The following is a 22,850-nucleotide window of genomic DNA, read 5'->3' on the forward strand; positions in this document are numbered from 1 at the left end:
GAAAATTACATTTCAGTCTCACTTCCCTGAACACAACAGGAAACAAAGGGCAAATGCTTCTTTTTTTTTGTGACAAATGTAGGAACAATTAGTTTTTCTTGTCAATGCCAGGAGATTGTAGGAGACTCCATTTCCTGGGGCTGATAAATGTAATTACATTGATCTGGCTAATTTCATTAGAGGAGAGGAAATGAAGTTCATAAGGCATTTGTTATATGCCAAGACGAAACTACTGCATGAAGAGTGGGGGCCGTCTGGCTTTTAGGGAGGTAGTGGGTCGTTGAGGAGAAAAGAAAAATCTGAATAAAGCACCCCGCTATCTGTCCATGAAGCATCCTCTTCCCATCTCACGATCGCCCTGCATCACCTCGTCGCGTGCGGCGCTAATGTGCCCACACCTCTTCTCTTAGAGGCCCGAGTCACACGCTATGCAGGAGAAGGTCAATTTGCATGTTCAAATGTTTCATTAATGATCTGACATGTCAAGAGAAGACAGGAAAGGAGTGAGCATGTTCCTCCATCACAAAGTCTCCATTAGCAAGAGTAACAATGTAAAGCACTCTGCACTTCTTCTGCTGTTTCAGTCAGGAATGTGTCCAGCAGCTTCAACCCAGTGGTCACAGGAGCAGACGTTTGGGTTTTAAAAATAAATAATAAACCAATATTTGAATAGCTCTATTTTACGTTAGTGTGCGCCAGGGGTGACGAACCTTTGTGCATGAATAGAACGGGTAATATCTGAGATCATGGGATGTTGTTTTCATTTTTACTGCCAAAGAATCTACATCCACAAGTTCAGTCTCTGTGAGACTGAACTTAAGCAGTGATGCTCTGAGCTCAATGAAACACATCTCAGTTCAGCAAGTTTCCAATCATTAAATGTCTTTAAAATGCTTAAATACTAAAATGTTCATCTGATGGTGAACCCCAAAAACAAAACAAATAAATGGGTTATGATACCACCAAAGTTATTACAATACATCTTGTGGGTTTTGTAAATGTCCATTCCAAAATTCATGCCAATCCAGCCAATAGATGTAGATATACAGTACATATAAAGAGGAACTGCACACTTAAACGTGGTTTTAAAGCGATAAAATAAATCATAAAATGGTATTTTGTTCAAACACATCAATGTAGGTGTTAAAAATGTATTACCAAAGTTATTAAATTCTCCATTTCATGTTTGAAAACACTTCCAAACGCAATTTATGGTTTTATTTAAGCCAGAATCTTGCAAGGCCAATTCTGAAATAGTTGGCCGTTTGGGACTAAACACATTTTTTTGTGCGTGGACTGAGGCTCAAACCTCAGGGTGAAGTTACACTAAAATCCCACAATGTTGTTGCTAGAGCAAAAGTCGGTATGCTTCATGCGTTGGGGATCACAAACAAGTGTATTAGATTTCAAGGTGATCCATCCGATAGGTGTGAAGATATTTCAGTCGGGACCATCATGGAGCTAGCATGGCTTTAACAAAGAGTATCAGTGAGCATCAAACTGAACATTTGGCCAAAACTATTTGCAAATGTCTCCAAACGGGAGTTGCTTGTTCTGGAAGAAAACTCACAGCCGGGATTAAGTAAGCAAATACCTCGTGTGAGTTCTTCAGGAGGGGGAAATCAAACAAAAAGCCAAGAGTTTAAACTAGCCAAGATGTGTTACTGAGTAAAACAAAGAGCGAATGAGACGCTGACCCAACTGTTTGCGCTCTTCCCCCAGAGTACGCCAAGGTCTCTCCTTCCTATTTTTTTTTTTCATCCCTCTTCATCCTCTATGGGAGGTCCACCCCGATCTGAAAGACGCTTATTGTTTCTTTCTCTTCTTCCGTGGCTTGATTGTGTTCGTGGAGAAGGTGTGTGAAGCCGTGCGCCTGCCAAGAAAAGGACCTCGGCAGCGCACGAGAACATGGAGGCTGAAACATAGCCCCGAAGAAAACACGCTTGAATACATATACAGCTGTGCACATCCTGTACAGTTCATGTGTTTGATAGACTTAGTGTGACCACACATTTCAGTGTTTTCACAGCCTGCATTTATTAAACCCCAGAAAATGAATTCTGTGCAGTTCAGCGTCGGTAAAGCGTTCCACGTGGGCAGCGATGCCGTTTCCTCGTGACCGCGCTCCGGATCGGGAACCGTGATCCTTAAATACTTTGCATCCCCAATGTTCACCATCCTGCGGTTTCTCTGGTGGACTAGGTTGAAAAAAAAAAGAAGAAGGAAAAAAAAACAAAAAACAAGATGGGATCCTGTTTTTCTGCCTCAGCCTTTTCTTCTCTTTGTTCAGGGATAAAGCAGAAATGCGACCAAACAAAACCCCCAAACAATGAGCATATATAAAAAAAAAGGCAACATGCGCTTTGCTGATCCTTTGTTTGCCGCCTGCCTAGGACAAGTCATTTCTCTCCGCTTTGCATATGCATGTGTATGTTTGTTTGTGATTGAGTGCGTGTGCTTGTGAGCGCATGTCTCTGCAGGAGGGGGGTAAGGGGACCGGAGCAGTGCGGTGACTGAAGGGAAGAGGCCAATCCTCCGGGAAGTCTATCAGACCTCAACACAAACACAGACGTGCCTCTAATCCCGGTCTAGCCCTACATTCCCTTTCTCCCTTCTTTTCCGTTGCTTTCTAGCGTTATACCCCCCCACATGCAATCAGCTCCAGTTCACTTGAAACAGGATGTTGCTTTTTTCTTTTTTAGATCTTTCTCGTTTCTTTTCTCCGTCTTTGTGGCGTTTTTTTTGTTTTTTGTTGTTTGTCAGCCGGAGCGGAGCAGTCATTAATCACTGGTAAACGTATGCAGACACTTTCCTCTAACGCTCTCCGCGGAGAGAGATGTAGAAACTGGAGCACAGGTGCTGCAAGCGGGTACAGTAAACACTGCCAGATGCACTGCAGGCGCACATCACATCGGATGCAAATGTCGCCATTTTTTATTCTTCCGTGCGGTATTCTCCGTTTTATTAGACGCAATTTCTGAAGCTACGACAGAGAAATAAATTGCCTACAACAAATTACTGGTACAAATGACTTGTCAATAAAAGTGCAGGGCAAATGAACCCCTTTCTCTTTATATCAGTCAATAAAGGGCTTTAGATAAGTATCCATTTATGTGGCTTATTGCTCTCGCAGGTCTCTGGTGTTGATGTCAATGATGCCCTGTGATTATTATTATGAGGGATGCAGCCGCACTTTAGTGAAATATCTGCCGTCGCCGTCTCAAGGACAGCCGGCAGACAAAGGAGACATGAAAAAACTAAAAAGTTCTTCCAAAGAAATATCCTCCAATAAAACATTTTCACCTTTTTCCCAGCTCCCAAAAGTCTTGTCTCTCGAAAACAGGTTTCAGAAGACTCTAAACTTCCCCATTCCATCAGATCTGCTGAATCTGAAAATCACAAGTTTGGCTTATTTTGGTTTGTGTGCTCTATTTCTTGTCTTGGTATCGTGCATATGGATGTAGATGTAGTGTGTATTTATGGATGGATATGTTTTTCTATGTAAGAACATTTTATAAAAGAAGAGAGGAGACTGAGGACAAGTACAGAAGTGATGCAATGGATTTACAACTGAATAAAAGAGATGGATGATGGATGAAAAGATGATTTTTCTTTTTTTGTACCTACATCTCTCCATGAAATATGAAGCTACAGCCAGGAGACAACTCGTTGTTTACAATGAAAACGGAGGGACTCAGCTCTCCTTGTAAGTACATTTCTGTATCTTACTTGTTTTTTCCGATATCGATGTGTTCAAGTCCCAGAATCCGACCTTCTATTATCTTAACAACCGTCTCGTGTCAGCGCCTCGCAGCCGGCGTCGGCTCTTGGCTCGAGAAAAGCTCGGCGGATTAGTTGTGACGCGGTGGCACAACCGTGTGCGTGTACAACAACAATTAAATAAAAACAACTCATTCTGTGAACTTCTTGTTCACAGAACGAGACGCCGGGAGTGAAAAACACAGCGGGGGAGTGAGACGGGATGTTTCTGTGTGTCGCTGCCAGGGATGAGGAGAGCTGCCAGTCCATCAGAGGAGAGGAAGTAGCTGACCGATGTGAACAAAAATACATTTGACCCGCAGTCTCTATATATATTTTTGACGTATGTGTATAGTCCTTCTATCTACATCCTTTGATGATAGATTAACAGATAAATAGACCTGTATGGAAACTTAACCATTCATGACATAGATGGAAAGACACACACGGTATCCACCTTGAAACAGACTTTTATTTAATCAAGCGTTACGATTTAACCCACCTGTGGGGCGAGTTGTAATATTTAACTTCCCGGTAGGACCTAGAAGCTAACTTCAAGTCTTCATTTGTAAAAATGTGTAAAAATGCAATTCCTAAATTAATACTCTTATTGCTATTTGTATCTTTATTAGTATTATTATTGCATATATCTTATATATCTTTCATCCCTGTTGTTTTTATGTTATTTTCTGTGTAAATGACTGCTACTCGACACAAAATTTCCCCTTTGGGATAAATAAAGTATATATTCATTCATTCAAAAGAGATGCGTTTATTGCTCATATGAAAACAAGATTAATCTAAATCAAATTTTTTTAAATGATTTTTTACCCTAAACCATAATGGGTTGTGGCTGCTCTACCCTGACTCCATGTTTTCAGTCTTAATTCTAGTAGAGATAAAACTGTGGCATCACTTCAATCATCTAACGCTCACTCATAAAGCAAATAGGCATATTTCTCAAAAAGTATTCCTCTAAATGTTGAATATTTACCAATGTTATACCAACGTCTCTTTCCAATGTAGTAACATGACCTCATCTTCACCGGTCAAACCCACCACCCCCGTTATTATCTCACAAACGAGAGTCAGCGAACAGCGGGCTGAAAAAGGCATTTCACTGGACAAACATTTATCCATAGCTCGTCTTGCTCCTCGGCTAAATTGTTGTTTCATCAGGGTTTTGTTCATTTTTTTCTGCTGACGGCTGTTCTAATAGAGGGTTCAGGGAGTTGGGTGGTGGTGCTGGTGGAGGCTACGTTGAGTCTTTATTTACCCGAGCAGAGGAAATCGATGCCTCTCTGCCGGAGGAGAAGTGTGTGGATCAATGGGAGGTTTCAAAAAGCCTCTGTAAAAAATCAATGTCCCTTACATGCTATTGATGGCTGCTTGGCCGCGGAAGATAGAGAACGACAAAGAACATCTGTTTATTGTGAAAAATTACTCCCCCCGCTCTTTGTTTTTAGTCTTTCTGGATATTTTCCTCTCTTTTGTTTTCCTTTTTCCTTGTTGGAAAACAGTCTTCCTCAACATGGCTGTCTTTGAAAGACATTTTGTCTTTTTGTTCAAAATTGTGCACCAAGCAGATATGGGTAGTTACTCTGTTTCATGTACTTAATTAATAAAAAAAGAGTCATTTTAATGCAGGAAAATACTTTATATTTCTTTATGTATTCCTTTTGCTCCGCTGCAATTAATTAAGCAATGAATTCATCTCACTACTTTGATTAATTCGTAGTGTTATGCATTTATGCACACTATGCTAAGAGGCTGCTGGTCTGCTGGTGTCTCTCTTCCTACGTCGCTCTGCTGTCCATCACTTGCGAGGACAAAAACAACGGAGCATCTGCGACTGCTGATGCCGAGCTGCATCCGGTGCAGCTCTCTGACACCAGAGGCTGAGACGGTCTAATATTAGGCCCCGGAGAGTTACAGCAGGCGCGCGACACCGCTTGGTGTACGGCGAGAAAGAGCGCGAAGCAATTATTTTCAGAGCTGCTATTAATAAAGAAGCAGTCAATAACCTGTCGTTGAGCTCCGGCACCATCAAGGCCTGTGAGAGCGGTGGGAGTACAGTGCTGCCAAGACTTTACCTAAGCAGTCAACATTTCCCCCGAGCCGTGTCAGGCCCGCGAGCTCCCGGGCCAGTCAGCGGGGCCGCCGTCCTGACATCTGCCCGATCCGGTGCCGGCCTGATCAAAGTGACAGTGCTGCAGACACCGCGGAGATACAGGTGAGGGCTGCTGTCACCCGGCCTGTCCAACCGATGGCAACTTGGTCGGGGCAGGAATGGGAAGCGGCGGGACGGCGGGGGGAAGTCCGCTGCCCGCATGTCACTCAGCGCTGCGCCGGATGACAGAACAGCCCATTAGGAATGGGACTGACTTCACAGGCCATTAGGGGAGGCATCACACAGACACGGAGCACTGAGTAATGGCACAGTTGGAGGGAGACAGGAGACAGAAAGACCCTCCGAGCTCCGTTGCAACACGTCCCTTATACAAATTGATATTTTTATTAACACGTTAAATGTCAGAGAGTAAAAAAAAAAACTTGCGACTGAGGGAGATGCAAACCATTCTCAACGGAGGACTAAAGAGGCTACAATGGTGGACTAATAAGTATGGCAAAAAACAATCATTCCCATGCCATCCAACACCCCCGAGCCGTCTCCTTGTTAAAATCTCTGGTTCTCAGTATGGCCCGGCCTGCCCTCCAGTCATCATTAACGAGAAAGACGGGAGCCTGAGAGGCCAACAGAGGCATCAACACGCATCACTTCTCCACCGCTCCGAACAATCCACCAGCTCCAGACAGACTTATTTACTGCACAAAGTGGACTGTGTTTGGCTGCACACTATACTTCCAAATGTTCCTTTGATACCCCCTCTCTCGCTCTCTTTCTCTCTCTCTGCCTGCCCCTTCCCCTCTGTCTCTCTCTCTCTCTCTCTCTCTCTGACCGTAGCGTCATGGCGGGCGAAGAGGAGAGTGCCACGCTCTGCCACTCCAGCTCCAGAACAAAGACTTAGAAACTCACCGCTCTTTGATTGATAGTTTTGTTTCGCTGTGAAGAAAAGGATCATAAAAAATAAAATAAAAAAAAGGATCTTCAAGCAGCTCCCCAGGCGTTTCCCTGGGGATTGGATAAAACCCTGGTAGAAAAACAAAGAGCAGAAACAATAAGGGGAAGAGAAGAAAAAAAAAAGCTTCTTTCGCACTATTTAAGACCCAAAAGAGATAAACTGGGAGAGTTTTGTAAACAGCGAGGAAAAGCTGATAGCTAGATATCCCAGATAAAGACAGAAGGGAAGTGGGTGCAGGGAGTGAAGCAGTGGTCTCCTGGAATGATGCTTTTTGATGAATTACTGCACACACATCACACGCTTAAGAGTCTCCAGCGTCGCCACGAGAGAGACAAAGTGCGCATTCTGTTGTGACAGAATCTCTGAATTTTAAGCACTCTGCGGCTCGAGCCTTCGCACAACAACACCTTTACTCAAACCTTTATTTATTCATGTTTCTTTTTCTTCTCAGGCGAGGTTTGGCACAGGCTCGACCTCCGACCCTGTCACCATGTTGTGTTCCTATTTTGCACTTGTCAAAACTAGCATTTTTGTGTAGCGATGGGAGTCAGTTGTTGTTGCCACATTCAAATCTACAATCCTAAATGAAGACAGATTTATTGAATAATGATTAGCCACCAGCAGCTGAGGTGTTACTATTTGTATATCCTTGAGACACGGATGCAGTTTATCGTCCATGCTTCTACCTCTGATTCCTCCACCTTTACGGCGTCACGTCTTCACTGGGGCTTAGAGGATGAACTACCGCCCGGCTCTTTTAGGCCAGGAAATATCAGCTTTTCATACTTTCTCTTTATCCGTCGCAGGAGACCCAGAGTTATGGCTTCACTGAAGATTCTGTGACAAATCGTATTGTTATAAAGGAGCCATTAAAATAGTACTGAACTTGGGGCAACCTTTCTGGAATGGCCCCGATAAAGGGAAGAGAGGAGGAAAAATAATCACTCTTTTCATTGTGCACCCAATGGACGTCGCACGGTGGGAGAGCTGAGCTGCTTAGCTGTTGAGGAGCCTGCCGCTGTGCCTGATGGGAAAACTCCTCAGGGCCAATGAGGGCTGTTTAAATACCTTAAGAGTGTGTGGCTATAATTACTCATCTGTGAGAATGTGGGGAACAAACTGTTCTTTATCACCCTCTACTCCTCCACTCCACCAATCAGCGGGTTAGTTTGTGCCCTCAAGAAGCCCCAGCTGTACGTTCAGAACAAATCAGTGACGCGGCTCGTCAAAAACTGTCACTTACGCTGACGAGCATCTGAGGGAACGGTCCTCGAGAGTTTTCGGCCACGTTGATTGGTGGGATCACCCAGTCCCTCTTCTGCCTCCGCAGGCCCTTGGAGCTGTTGCGGCTGGAACCCGAGAACATGATGACAGGAGGCGGTGCTTGGGACGCCTCCTTCCTCTCCTTCGTCTCCGCGACCTTCCTCCCCTCTTCCTCCGTGACCTTTAAAAACAACACACAGCTTTATTTAGATATGCTGTTAATGATAACGGTAACTGATGTGCGCCGTCCGAGTCTTTTCAAGATTCAAGATTCAAGATGTTTTACTGTCATATGCACAGATAACAGAGTTATTCTATACAATGAAAGGCTTATTTTGCTGGGTCCTCCTAACACACAGAATTAGAATAAACTTAAGGTAAAAAATAAATAAAAATAAGGCACAAAATACAAAAGATATAACATTATTGCACAAAAAAAGAATATATAATAATATAATAATATTAATAATAATAATTAATATAAATATATATATTTAAAAATGTATAATATAATTATTAACTATACTAATATATTATTTTCTGTCTCGAAGCATAAACAAGAAGAAGAAGAAGAAGAAGAAAAAAACATTTCAGTATCGTTCTCAAGATTAAATATATTTAAAATATTTCTGCCTTTCTGAATTATTTTCTCATTGTGTGCATCTAAGATCTGTTTCTTGAACGTACAGCACTTCTAACGTTGCTATGGAAACAGAGTGCTCCGAATCCGCTGATTCACCCTTTCACTCGCCGGCTCAATAACTGACATGTTCGCTCACAGTTAAGTCTCCTAATGGGATATTAAGAAGCTCGGCCACCAGAACGAGGATCATTCAGACTCCTTCGTGCTCCGATATACATATCAGATTTCAGAAACACGATGCAGGGCCTTGGTGAAGCCTTCATACAGGACACTGGAAGCATTACACGTGTGGATTCTTTGACAAAAGAAATGCTGTTTGCCAAACGCTGCATCAAGGTCGTATTCATACACCTGCAAGTTTTCTTTTATAACCCATCATAAGAAAAAAAGAAAAAAGGAGATACAGCATCATATAATATGTGCTGGGATTTAGTTAATTAAAACTAAAACTCATTAAGTTTAATAACAGTTTAATAATAAATGCCTGAAATAATATTTAAAAAAGAAGGAAAAAAAATATACATATTTATAATACACTGTTTATTGTGTGCAATGACGCTGAATAGAAGATTTTCAAAATTGGCCAAGAGTTGAATAAAAGGCATTTAATTGATGTTTTAATTATTTTTTACCATATTAGATGAAGCTACACAGCCATTAGAAAATTAATTACAGTGAGAAAATATAAACTAAATGCAATTTAAAGCGTTCATGCTCCACATATAAACACATCATGTGTTATTATTATTAATCCACACAATTCCTCCCTCTATCTGTATCCCATTGTCCGTTTGCTCTTACGCGGTTGATAAGTAGTTAACTGTGATATTGACAAAAGCATGAAGTACACCGCCTGCAGAGCGCCGCATACGCAACATAAACAGCGTAATAAACGTCTGTTAAACATCTCGGCTGGTTCATTTGTGTCACCGCGCTCCAGGAGCCGGACGGAGCACACGCACGGGCAGCCTCTGTGAATCCCTCGTGTCTGAGGGTTTGTATGTGCATGTGCATGTGAGCATATGTGTGGAAGAGACCATAAACTATGGATTTTGTCAACAGCGGGTGTGAAAAGCCTATTATCTCATACGGTATTCTCCCGTCATACATTTCCCTCAAAGGCTCCCCCGCAGGCGAAGAGAAATGACCGCCACAAACCTGTCTTTTTGAAAGATGCTCAAATAAGGAACCTGAGAGGAGCCAATTTTCCATCTTCTCATGAACATTAACTCACCCATGAGTCAAACGCCGACGCTATCAGACATATCACCTCTATCTGAATTAATGACCTCACTCGAAGAAGAACAAAATGCTGCAAACACACACGGTTCGGTGAATTGCAGAGATTCTCCTTCCTTACCAACGCTTCCAATCATTGAAAATACAGTAAGAGCCCTTTAATTGTGCACTCCGGCACCTGAGAGCGGATAATCGATTTGCTTCTCAATCCAAGTTCATGTTAGGCGCGTCGGCGCGTCGACGTCAAGGCTACATGGCCTCCGACGCCTCAAGGCCGCTTGCCGAGCGTCCCGGGGGCAACAGCGGACGTGATATAAAGGTTATCATAAATTGGCAATCTGGAGAGTTGTTCCGAAGTAACATATCTCAGGGTTGCAAAGCCAGTGAAAACATGTGGAGAATACAGTCACAGTCCCTTGCTACCTCCTGCTCTGGCTGTGTTATTGTTTTCTCCGTCTCTCCTCCCAGTCCTCGAGCCCAGCAGGTAAAACGGCCTCGGACCACCAGGCCCCAGCACATGTCACTCATTCAAGGTTTTTATCTATACAAGGTGGTCCAATGACAACGATCGCAGCTCATGCTTTGTTGTAAGGTGTGCTCTGCAAACACAGGACTACAAATCGTCTTAATTTTCTTGCCGAAATCATCTCCTCTGGTAAAATCTCCTACATCCTCAGTTGAACAGATCATGTGATTCTACCCCTGTAGTGTAACGGCCTAAGTCGAAAGACAATGTGACTTGTGGCCATTTTACAAGCTGTTTAATATGGCATTTTGAAGCTAGCATTTAAGCTAGCAATTTAGTTAGCATTTTTGTCAATGAAAATCTCACTCGAACATAATATTAGTAATCGTAACATAATTATTACAGTATGCCTGTTGTGCAGTGTCTAGAGGCAGCTTGTGCACCCCTATTACATTGCTATTAGTTTTTTGTGTTTTTTCTGAAAAACCTGAAAAAATGACTTCGCCCATTATTTTAGGAAGGTGACGAAAAAACAGAAACAAAACGCGATGGTTAAAATGGGTAAAATTGCAAATGAAACATAGAAGTAGAAAGGGTTAAATAAAAAAAGTGCATGAAAGGTAAAAATATTTTGATTTATGGGTAAGGCGAAAAATAAATTAGATGCAGTCGAGGTATGGGTCTGCTGTTTACATCTTTTTATTTTCATCTTTACCAGCAAAACTTAAGCAATCATGAATATTGTGATTAGACATCTGTTTAGCCTTAAGGCGTCTGTTCTTGTTGGCCGAGGGAGATTGTAGTCAATGTATTTGATTAAGTGTCTGCTTGTGCGTCTGCTAGGTCAAGTAGTCCCCGGAATTGATTCATACTGTAGATAAATAAAACTGTGAGTAAACTACACACGTTTCTGAAGAGAAGCTATACGCTCACGCTGAAGACTCCAGCAGCAACTTTGCACCCTTAACGGGACTCAAAGAGAAGAGGTGGGGAGGGAAAAAAACAATTGGAAACACTAGAGATGAAAAAAACACCTGTTCAGTTTCATTATGGTCCATGCCGAGAGTGAGGAACACAGTGTATGCTTGCTCCATGTGTGTGGGTGGGAGGGTTCTCATGTCGAGAGTACAAGAAAAATCTGGTCTTGTGAATTTGGGAGCATGTGAGAGAGGTTCAATCACTACACATTTACATAATAATAGGGTGGTGTTTGTAATACCTCTTCCAATTCTGCATTTTATATTACTTCTGTGCAATACGCCGCCTAATAGTTCTTCCCCGGCAGTTGACATTTTGAGAATAAAAATAAAATACAACACAGGCGTGCAAGGGCTACAGTGTTGGAGGATGGCAATGGATTTTGGCACATATTGAAAGTTTAGGGTCTCTGTACAATGCGGTCTATAAAAAGTGTTTTCTCTTCATCTCTCTGTGTTTGTTGCTGCCTGGTCAACGTCCCTCAGAGGTTTGGCTTGTATCTGCCAGCGGAAACAATGCTTTCAAGGCTGACTTCATTAGACGGACGCCCAAGAGAAAAGCTTTTAAGGCTGCTTTAAAGGAAATGTGGCAGGTAACCTGGCACATGGTGTGTATGCGTTTGTGTGGGTGGGCAGGGGCTAAGTTGTCATGTTTGGTTTCTTCAACCAGACGCTACATTTCAGACATCATGTACTGTGCGATCCAGGGCACTTTCAGTGGAAGCGCAGGAGGAGCAGGGGAGTAGATATAGGCGTGTTGGTTGTGCAGAGAGCGAGCCCTTGCAAATGATTCAAATAAAAGGAAAATATGCCCGTGTTCAAAGAAGAATTACATTGAAAAATTGTGCCGTTTGCACCATATTAACCCTCGAAAAGTCAAAAAGTCGGTCATGGTTTTTATTTTAGTGAAGTCTTAGCAATCTATAACAAAATAAAAAAACGTGATACACAGAAGATGATTTATGGGTAATATGTATGTTGATATAGTCCAATGTCAAATCTCTATTTGATCACGTGACAAGATGATACGATATATGGTCGCTAATCCTGATAGCTTCATCTTTTAAATCTCTACTTATGCAACAAAATTGCCAAAGTAACTTGTTTGACCTAATGGTGTGTGTGTGTGTGTGTGTGTTTCATAACTAGTGACTCAGGCCCCTTAAAAGATGATGCATTCAGGGCCTTCTACAGATAAATGCATGTGGCATTAGACCGATAGAAAGACGGGATTTGCTGCTCTGTCGGGGCATTAGGAGTGATTCTACCACCTGCAACATTTGGACTCGAATTGTTGTAATTTTAAATATTTACTCTTTTTGGTGCATCCCTCAATGAATGTAACTTTTTTGCATTAATTCCCCTTTTAGCTCTGCTTTGGTCTCCACCAAGTCCTGAAGGAAATATCTGGCTGTTTAGTTGCAAAATGCTCCTGTATGTTCAACCAGCTAGCGGCTGTTCTGTTTGGTACCGGGCAATGGGGCAAGTATAGCGGGTTTATAGGAGACAACAGCTGCCTGCATCTGGAAACAATGCTGATTAGAACCAAAACAGTAAAGTTGTGATCTGTACAGCCAAAACAATCGTTTATAAAATGCTCCAGATCAAGGGGATAATTCTCTGTGGGTCACTTTTTACATAAACTTCGTCATTTATGTGTGAATGTAGAAATATTGATGATACTTTAAATTAATGTGCTGTAATAAACTGGTCTAGAAAGTCAATGAAAAGTTGATAAAAAAATAAAAATAAACTTGACAGTTTTGTCATCTACTATTTCTGGGGTCAAGAGTGAACTTTCAATCTCAATGTTTAACTTAACAGTTTAGAAAAATGACTGATGTTGAAATACGATTAATCAGAGTCCAGTAAAATACAAAAATGGCGAAGCTATGACAGAATACTGCATGTTCAAATTATTTCTGTCTCCAACTTTACTTGAGCAGCAGTTCCTCTTGTGGCCACTAGGGGAGCTAAAAACTCCCTGAAACAAACACAAACTACATCTCTCAACCTGTGCAGCTTGCTCTCACGGCCCCCCAAAAAAAGCACCAGCTCTCCATCCTCCTCCTCCTCCTCCTCTGGTACGCGTGTTACCGCATTCTATGTTCGCTGTACTGTGTGACAAGTTCAGTGAAACATGCACACGACCCTCTGCGTTCAGCCCCATATTCAGGAGGGCCGGACTCTGCCAAGCAACATGCCTGTGTGCACAAACAGGGTTTGTCAGCAGAGCGGCATGAGACAGATGTGAGCTGGGTCTGGACAAATGTATTCTTTTTCTTCAGAGGGAGGAAGGCTTAGTGGGGTTGACTGCAGGGGATGGCTGCCCCACATCCCACCAGTGCAGAGGTGGGTGAGACATGTTTGGGATGGAGTGAGCAGGAGAGGGGGGTTTGAGGGAAGGGATGACAGAAACAGATGTGGCTACCCCATCCCCTCCCCTTGCCTAAATAAGTCATGCTCCAAATCCTTTTATCTACACGTTCTAACAGGTACTAGTGAGTTCCCAGAGGAGGGATGCAGAATGAAAAAGACAGAGGGAGGAGAAGAAGAAGGAAAAAAAAACAGAGATGGAGAAAGGGCTGTGCCCATCGCTGCTGCAAAAGGCTTAAGTGGGCTTTTCTTGAGCCGCGGTGTAATTCTGATCAAACCCCGCGGCTCCGATGCTCTCGTTGTTATTCACACTCGCGCAGTGAAGAGAGAAAGTACAGGAAGGTGATGAAATTGATAAAAAAAAAAAACAGGTTAAGTGGAGACGTCAGCGCACGAGGAGCAGAAGAAGAAGAAGAAGAAGAAGAAGAAGAAGAAGAAGAAGAAGAAGCCGCCGTCTGAAGTTTTCACGACAGCTTCGCGGATTCCAGCGATACGAACGTGTTATTTCCCTCGATCCGGCAGATAGCATCTATAGGCTCTAATCAGGAGACTCTTTATGCTTCCAGACAAAGACGCATACCGCACGCGGCAATTAAAACCATACTCAAAATTTGCATAATTCACACTTGATTCGACATAATCTCTCTCTCGTAAAAAAAAAACCAAAAAGAATAAAAAATTAAAAAGCAGAAACAACACTCAACGCGCGCGCACACACATGACACACTCTAACGCTATGTGAACAGGAGCCACTGAGTGTGAAATGGATGTCCCCCCCCCACCCCCCCCCCCCCCCCCCCAGCCCCGATGCCGTAGCCAGCTGGCGGTGGTCCCGGCTCTTCCCCTCCCCAAAACCCTGCGCGCTTTGATATCAGCCCCCCACTCCCTCCCCCGGCTACCCAGACATCTGGAAGTTATTATTCAACAGAGCACGCCACAAAGCAGCCATTTCCATAATGAAACATCACGTTTGTTTCGGCGTCCCGGCTTTTCCGCTCGCGTACATGTTTGTTCAAATGCGCTGCTCCTGACCCCTGACCCCCCCCCTGTTCGCCCCCCTCTTCACGACTCCTCCGGGATCCTTCGCGTTAGTTGACATCGAGGGAGTCGTTTGACCTTTACCGCATTGTTGTTTGATACCGAAGGACCGGTGAGTCATCTGAAGCAAGAACATACCGGTACATGACTCCGCCTCCCTGTTTGTCTCCATGATTGTATCACTGACTTTGAGCCGTCACTTTTTCATTCTTCTTCTGGCCTTTCACAATACAAAGAAACCTCAGCTGAAATCTTCTGGTTTTGAATAGTTTGAAGTGCTCGCTCTCGAAATAAAATCCTCTCTCATCAAAAATGTTAAACTGTTAGAAAAGTAATTTTAAACTAACCTCACCAGCCTTGGGAAGCTTTTTCTGTTAATTATATTTTCATCTCCTGCATGTAAAGTTCAGAGTGTATTATGAGTTATGATTAACTCATCATCTGAAGATCTCTGTTTACATATCTGACTCATGTGTGTGTGAGGGAGCTTGCCTGTGTATCTGGCTTAGCGCTGCAATAAAGTTTAATTACATCCCAGAATTGCATCTTTCTGTCAATTTCTCCCCCCCACAAGCTATAAACCTCTATGAACACTGACATATCGTCCACTTTAAACTCGTTTCCAGGCGGTTACCCACTCATACATCCGGCCCATACGGAGCAGCATTAGCATGCATCTGGAGCCGTGTTTGTGGCCACGTGATGAATGGATAGACACAACATTCGCTCTCCTTCATGCTGCGTTTTATACTCCACCAACTCCTGAGAAAAATATCTGGCTCTTCAGCGGCTGCACGCTCCACTACGTTCACCAGCTAGTCGCCAACTTTTTTCTTTCTTTCTTCCTTCCTCTGGTTGCTGGGAGGTAGTGTGTGCATAATGGCTTTTTAAGAGCTTCTCCACTGAACGGCACGATGAGAGCGGCGAGGCCGAGTCGAAGTTTTGAGGCTCTGTAGAACTGAGAGAGGACCGCAGTCCTGATACTGGAATTCTGTGAGCCGCCACTGAAGTACGTCATCATGGACATATTGATTTTTACCTGGATGGAGCGTTAACGTTCACGTCAATTACCTTTACACACAGCTTACAGAACTTGAGCATGTTTTTATGGCGAGGAAGTTCCACGTTTGCTTCCTGAGACTTGGTGGATCCCTCGCCAGGAACTCACTGGCCCACCTCCTGCATGATATCTAGGATTGCACTGTGTCAGTGACCCCATAATGATGTGTGTTTTTGCCACCTAATCTGATATTTGCTCATCGGATCTGGCCTCGTGGATCTGCAGTCACGGGGACGGCTGAGCTCAGGTCCTCACCTGACCTCTGACGGCTCTTAAATGGAGGTGGAAGAGTCGGCGACCCCCGGGGGTATCCAAGGCACAGGATGTTTTCCAATAACAGCTTATGGCTGAGGGGAATCATACTCTCCCCCTGTGGCAGTGTGATTCTATCACTTTGAGCCATGTGTCCCTCTCTCTCTCCCTCTCCCTCTCTCAAACCCCAAGGAGTTTTGACCTGATTCTCGGCTGTTGCTATCATCCAGACCGCTGGAGAAAATTTGCTAGGACGAAGAAAACTCCGGCATGATAATTGAAAAATTCGAAGCATGATATTTGCCTGTCTGTGCTCGTGCTCAGTGCGAGTAAAACTCACCTCATTTCCATTTTGCTGAAGTGCTGGCGGGTCAATTAGGGCCAGTTGGACCACGGTCTCCCAGACACGCGTGTGCTGACCGCTCGCTGTCAGTTTAAACTGGACCGGCTCGTCCAGGCTGGCTCCCTCTCCCTGGGCGAAGACGGACCCATCTGTCCGCACGCTGAAGATCGGGTCGCTGCTCTGGAAAACCACGGCTTCATTCCCCACGCAGTCGTCGAACTTCACTGTGGACAAGAGAATTGCAAAGATTTAATCTACTATTCATTGAAGCCTGGAGTTCCTCGTCGTGGAGCGGCTGAACACACAGAGCTCAGTATAGGAAACACATAGCAGACAGTGGCACACAATTATGACCAGGCCAATGCGGAAATGTGCGTTATTTCCACTGGCCAGCAGGGGGCGACTCCTCCGGAAGTCTGATTGTATTGAAGTCTATGAGTGAATTGATTTTGTGCCAAACCGGCAATGCAAATGAATTGTGTTACTGTAAAGTCTAAGCTTAATTTACTGGTTGAGTAAATTAATGAGAAGTTAGAACTATGATAAAATGAGAACTTAGAACTGAGTCAAATAAAAGAGTCAAGAACTATTTCTCTTGAGCTCAAATAGGTTTAAAGACTCTACTTCTCACTTGATTTATTCCCTCAGTAAACATTGTAAACATGAGTTTATGTCTCAATCTCTAGTTTAAAGTCTTCTTCCATACAGCATGATGTTCATTTAGTGAATGATGGTCCTCTTGGTAAAACAGCCCATAAAGCAGGGTATGCTTTAGGGCGGGGCTGCCCAAGGGTATAGTAATATCGTAGTATAATGGAACCAATGTTAATTCAATGTGGGTTTTTCTGGGGTGGCGATCTGAATGGCTTGCAAGAGCTCGTCCTTCACTGAACACGTTGGAGGTGAACCTGCTACTGGCGGCACCGTCTGTATTCTACGTCCCTGATAGAAAGATTGGATCACTATGATGTGTTCCAAGCTGGTACATCTCACCATTAGTCTCCATTAGTTCTCGGTAAAACATCACAAGGAAGAGACTCTTGAGGATTGTCCTCTCCAGGTGTAAAAACTGCCATGTGAAGGTGAGGTTTGCTGTTATTGTGGAGGGGTCTTTGTCTCTACAGAGACTTTGTTGGAGGCATACAAAGCAGAATATCTCGTCGTTAACTGCTACAATTCCTCAGAAGAAGATCTGTGATATTAATATAAGTAAAACTGCTGACCTTTAAAGGAAATGCAGAGCACAAAGAAAATGAAACAATATACGTCGGCAAACATTCAAATTGCCATTGTTTTGGTTAAACAGTATATTTATACCTATGAATAAAACAAAGACAAGCTGTACTCTCCTGTCAACAAATATTGATTCCACGAGTGTTGTGGCATTTTAACTGCACTATGCTTTTTCTCCCTGACTGACAAAACTATGCTTTTAGCTTTTAATCTGAAGGCCAAATTGCTGTATTTCTAGTCTTCCTCCAGTTATCTCTGGCAGCCCAACTCAGCTCTCAGCCATGAGGTCACCGTGATCGCGGTCCCGTCCTCTTCTTTTCTAAACTTTGTGTTTACACTGAGATGAGATAAACTGGAGACATACGAGAACCACAAATACTCGGCGCAGCGCTTGACATGTCACATCAATATCTCGCTGTGAAATATATATTTAGGCCGGGGGGATCTTCTAAAAAAGGGGCTTGTCAATGTGCCTGAAGAAACTTAAAACCTATAACCATTTATACAGTCACACTAAACAAGTCAGTGCTCATAACAAGTCTGCAGGGTCTTCCTAGAAGGGATGGCGTATGTGTAATATCATACAGTAGAAGTCAGATAAATTTTATTTATAGGATTTTTTGATTTACACAACATATGTCTCTAACTCCGCCGCAAAAAGTGTGAATGAATGTTTCACAATAATATGCGCATATACAATATAGACTTGTTGTGAAGCCTAAATGTGTGAACAACAAAGGTTGTTTTAATTAATATCCAACAAAGACGAACTCTACAGAAACATTGGAAACAGGGCTCAGAGAGAGAGAGAGAGAGAGAGAGAGAGAGAGAAATACTTTCAAACTGAAAATGAAATGAACCATAATAGCAATTTGTGAGAGACGGCGCTGAATGAAATCATCAAAGCATCTGAACGCTAAACACAAACCATCGGAAACGCTGGCTAATACGCAGAAAATGAGCTTGAAACGTAAACTAGTCCTTATCCACTTCCGTCATAACGGAACATTAAGTACCATAAAAAATAAGCATTTCTAGCAAGTCAGAACGCAGACAGTGAAGTAATCAGAGGGCAGGAAAGAGTTGTTCCCATCACATTAAGATGGCACTGCATGGCATCAGCTCGGTGTGGAGCTTTTGGCCCTCTGGTTGTCTGATCCCTTATGGGACAGTTCACGAGAAGACGAGTCGCGGACGAGCGTAACCCATATTGGCATCCCGTCCCTCATCTCCTTCCTCCCTCACGGGCGCCGGCGGCCTTTCCTCCCGGGGATTACAAAGTCTAGACGGCACATCGCAGCAGACCCTGAACTGAAGGCCGTACGTAACTCACCGCCGTATCTTCTCGTCCCCACGAGGCTTCCATTACACAGAGTAAACCGCGAGGAAATACGGATTTTTTTTTTGGCCCTACATCTGCCTGTGATCAAGTCCCCTTTCTCCCCCGGACAAATGTCCAGACAGCCACTCAGAGCCGAGTCAGAGGGGACGGCTCTTCAGCGGCACTGAGTGGAGCAGGTGCTGCCCGAGTGGGGAGACGGGACGGGCGAGATGGATTGCATCAATCCAAAAGACAGAAAAAGAGCCGCCGCTGTTCATCAAATAGTTGCTCTCTTTGTGTCGCTGAACATTTCGAACACAAACAAACCAATGAAAAAGTCTGCTTGCTGTTTGTCTTATTCTCTTTTTTTGTCTAATCCCATCTCTCATTTCTTTCATTGTTATTTTTGCAGATTCTGATTAGATTGAGAAGGGAGGGACCATAACAAACACGACAGTTGGCAAACGTGTCTGTACAAATAGGGTTTTGGAAGGCTGCCTGATTATAATGACAAAAAGAAAAATCAAAAATCTAACTCAAAGCATGCTTTAGTGTGTTTCCAAGTCTTTATATCTGTAAACAGTGGGGGGGAAAACCAGCACGCAGCAGGTGGTTTGTTGTCTGCAACAAAGTCGGTACCTCGGTATCTTTTCCTTCTTCCGGAGGTTTCGGTCTGCAGGACGTACATCAGGAGAAGTTCATCATTTTAGTACCCAGAGCCCACGGACTATTTCACGTGCTTCACCCTTCTTTCCGTCAGACGGAACCGACAACAGACGGATGGAGCAGTAACGCTACACTGAGAGGGATTTACCGCGCTGGAGATCCATTTATCTTTGCTTTGACTTTGTTTAGTTTAGTCAGTGAGGCTTACCGCTAAACGTCATCACCGTCGTCCTCGTCGCCATCGCAGGTGGCGGTTGCTTAGTAATGACCTCCCAAGCACCTTGGATAAAAGGATGAAGCGGCACAGCTGGCGCTTTTAGATACAACATGTGAGCGGCCCCTTAAGCCAGGATCTCTGTTTTGCTGATTTAATATGCCCCCAAAAAAAAAACTGAAAATCGGTAAAAGCCAAAATTGATCGAGCCAATAAATGAGGTAAGTAGCAGCGTGCGCGATAGGGGTGTAATCGGCCCCCGTGTGTGTTGATGTAGGCATTCATTCTCTATGATTGCCTGCATGTCTCGACAACGACAGGCTGAACTAACTGCACCAATACCCACACACAAATGGAGTGACAGGCTGCGCAAAGAGTGCCCAGAGGGTCTTGTTCCTGCACCAATTAAAGAAAAAGAAAAAGACAGTGCCAATTTTACCCCTCAATCAACACACAGACACAGACACAGAAACCTCCGATAGCTCCTCTTTCACTCCGTCGGGTCGATAGCGCTATAAGAGAGATTATAAAATCGGCCCAACAACGGAGCAGTGAGGCCCAACGGCGCAGTGCTGCACATTAACAAGTCGTCTAAAGCAGTGGGCCCAGGTTTGAACATCGATCTGGCAAATAACACAGACACCCCGGCGTGCCAAGCAGCCGGCACTTCGCCACTGTCTAGTCAACGTGAGCGGTCACACCCACGGAAATGTAACGAACGCCGCCGGGCAACGTGCGCTCCCACGCTTTGACGTTCATATTCTGTGTTTTCTTAATCACCATAGCTTGGAAGGCGGTGAAATGGGGCTCTTCAAGCGTTGCTTGGATGATATCACACCCTCCGAAGCCGCATTTTTCACGTCCCCGCCCTGGCTTTTTTCCAATTAAAGTTCTCCTTCTCCCTCCAAAACGAGACAAGGACAAGGAAGGAGAGCGACGCTGAAAAGAGCTGTGACCTTCCTTCCGTGTTCGCTGGACAACCTGGCAGGAAGTAGGTGACAAGTGCTGAAAGGGAAGGGGGAGAAGGGGATACATTGAAGGGAGAGAGTGAGAAAGCTGAGGAGTGATGGGGAGAAGGTGAGAGAAGATGGGTGAGAAAGGAAGAGCAGAGAAAGAGAGATTGATGAAAGGATGGTGAATGTGTGGAGGGGAGGAGGGGGCAATCAGAGAGACAGCGAAATGAATGAAAGACCATTAAAGGAGGAGAAAGGGAAGAGGTGAAAGACGCTCATAGGCAGATTGCAGTTGCGAAAGTGGAGATCTCCAGAGGCAGCACGGTTTATAGCTGTAGCCGTTTAAATCGTTCAAAGTATGGTGCAGTGAATGCATCAGATGTCACCCTGCCCTACAAAGGAGTAAAGAAACCACTCTCGCCCGTCCCGGCGTCTGCTACAATCAGGCCCATTGAGGACAAGGGAGCAGGAAGTAGAAAGAGGAGGATGAAGATGAGGAGGAGGAGGAGGAGGAGGAGCAGAGAGGGACGGGGAGGTGCGGAGGCTGGCGCCGGGATCCTGGCTCAGCGAACTGGCGCTCTCTCACACGGCCACATTGCAATGGATGGGATGCTCAGATGCCTGTTTAAACAGGTTAATTGGGCTGGCCTCCCGAGAGATGGGGACAGATGGATAGATGGATAGAATGGGAGAGGAGAGGAAGAGAGAGCAAAAAAGAGCGACAAAGGGAGAGCGATGGAGCCCAGAGAGATGGAAACAGGGGCAGGATGAAGCGGGCGGGGTGGCGAGAGACGAGCATGGCCGCGGATCAGAAGCACCGCGGGGAGCGCGCGGTCTAATCAGAGTGGAGCGCAGCGCCACGGTGGGCCGGGCCCTCGCTGACGGGCGAAACAGAGCCAGGTCCGCCGCTCGCCACTGATAGACTATGAAGGGAGACAAACTTGTGAGGGCAGGGCGTTTAAAGCGACGTTCAAATCCCATCGGGGAGCTGGTTCAGTGAAGCCAGGCACAGGGAAGCGCTCGTCCCTCCGATCCTTTCATGCAAACGCTCGATGGCGGTGACCAGCTCACATTTCACACACGTTACACACACACAGCGAGAAGGGAACGTGCACTGGATAAAGAGTCGCTCCAAACTCGGTATGACCGCCCAGAAATAGAGTGGAGACCGCACATCAAGCCAAATATGTATTCTGAAACCCTTTTCATTGAAAGAACCAGAGGTTGTACGGAGTACAAATATATTATGTATGACACAAAAGTAAAACAGGTTCTCGTTAGTCAAATATGCATCAAAGGAAAGCTGTTGCAACAGTTCAACTTTTCAAACCAGAGTCAATTATCGGGCCGTTTTGTGATTTGAGTCAATTTTTACGTCTATGTGCACCGAGGGGAAATGAGTGAACGGCTGTCTGCTCGACAACAACACAGTCAACACGAGTTAAAAGGATTATTATGAGGTGATGGAGTTCTGCTTTTATTGGTTCCCACGGAGACAAATGGGATGGCTGGCGTGGATCACAGCTTCACATCGTGAGAGACGGAGAGAGGCGTTGTTTGGTTGGGAAGAGGGAGAGGGAGAGAGAGAGAGGGGAGGGAGAAAGAAATAGAGAGGGAGAGAGAGAGAGAGAGGGGGAGGGAGAAAGAAATAGAGAGGGAGAGAGAGGGGGAGAGAGAGACAGACAGAAATAGAGAGAGAGAGACAGACAGAAAGAGCGAGCGAGCAAGAGATAGATAGGGAGAGAGAGACAGAAAGAAAGAGAGATAGATTGAGAGAGAGGGAGAGCGAGAGAGACAGAACGAAATAGAGAGAGAGGGGGAGAGAGAGAGAGAGAAAGAAATAGAGAGAGAGAGAGACAGAAAGAAATAAAGAGAGAGAGGGAGAGAGCGAGCGAGCTAGAGATAGATAGGGAGAGAGAGACAGAAAGAAATAAAGAGAGAGAGACAGAAAGAAATAGAGAGAT

At 44.4% G+C, this 22,850-nt stretch overlaps 1 protein-coding gene across 1 annotated transcript in view; it reads right to left on the minus strand.

Moving 5' to 3' along the window:
• LOC306743584 (cadherin-4-like) overlaps nucleotides 1-22,850 on the minus strand; it is a gene marked incomplete at both ends in the record, with an annotated part of 221,234 nt that overhangs the window by 47,861 nt on the left and 150,523 nt on the right. The window contains 2 exons of the mRNA XM_079226112.1: nucleotides 8,086-8,286; nucleotides 16,497-16,723. Coding sequence (XP_079082238.1) covers nucleotides 8,086-8,286; nucleotides 16,497-16,723 — 428 coding nt within the window. The remainder of the gene's footprint in view (nucleotides 1-8,085; nucleotides 8,287-16,496; nucleotides 16,724-22,850) is intronic.

The sequence above is a fragment of the Taurulus bubalis genome (genome assembly GCF_910589615.1).
Source record: "Taurulus bubalis genome assembly, chromosome: 11".
Taxonomy (NCBI): Eukaryota; Metazoa; Chordata; class Actinopteri; order Perciformes; family Cottidae; genus Taurulus; species Taurulus bubalis.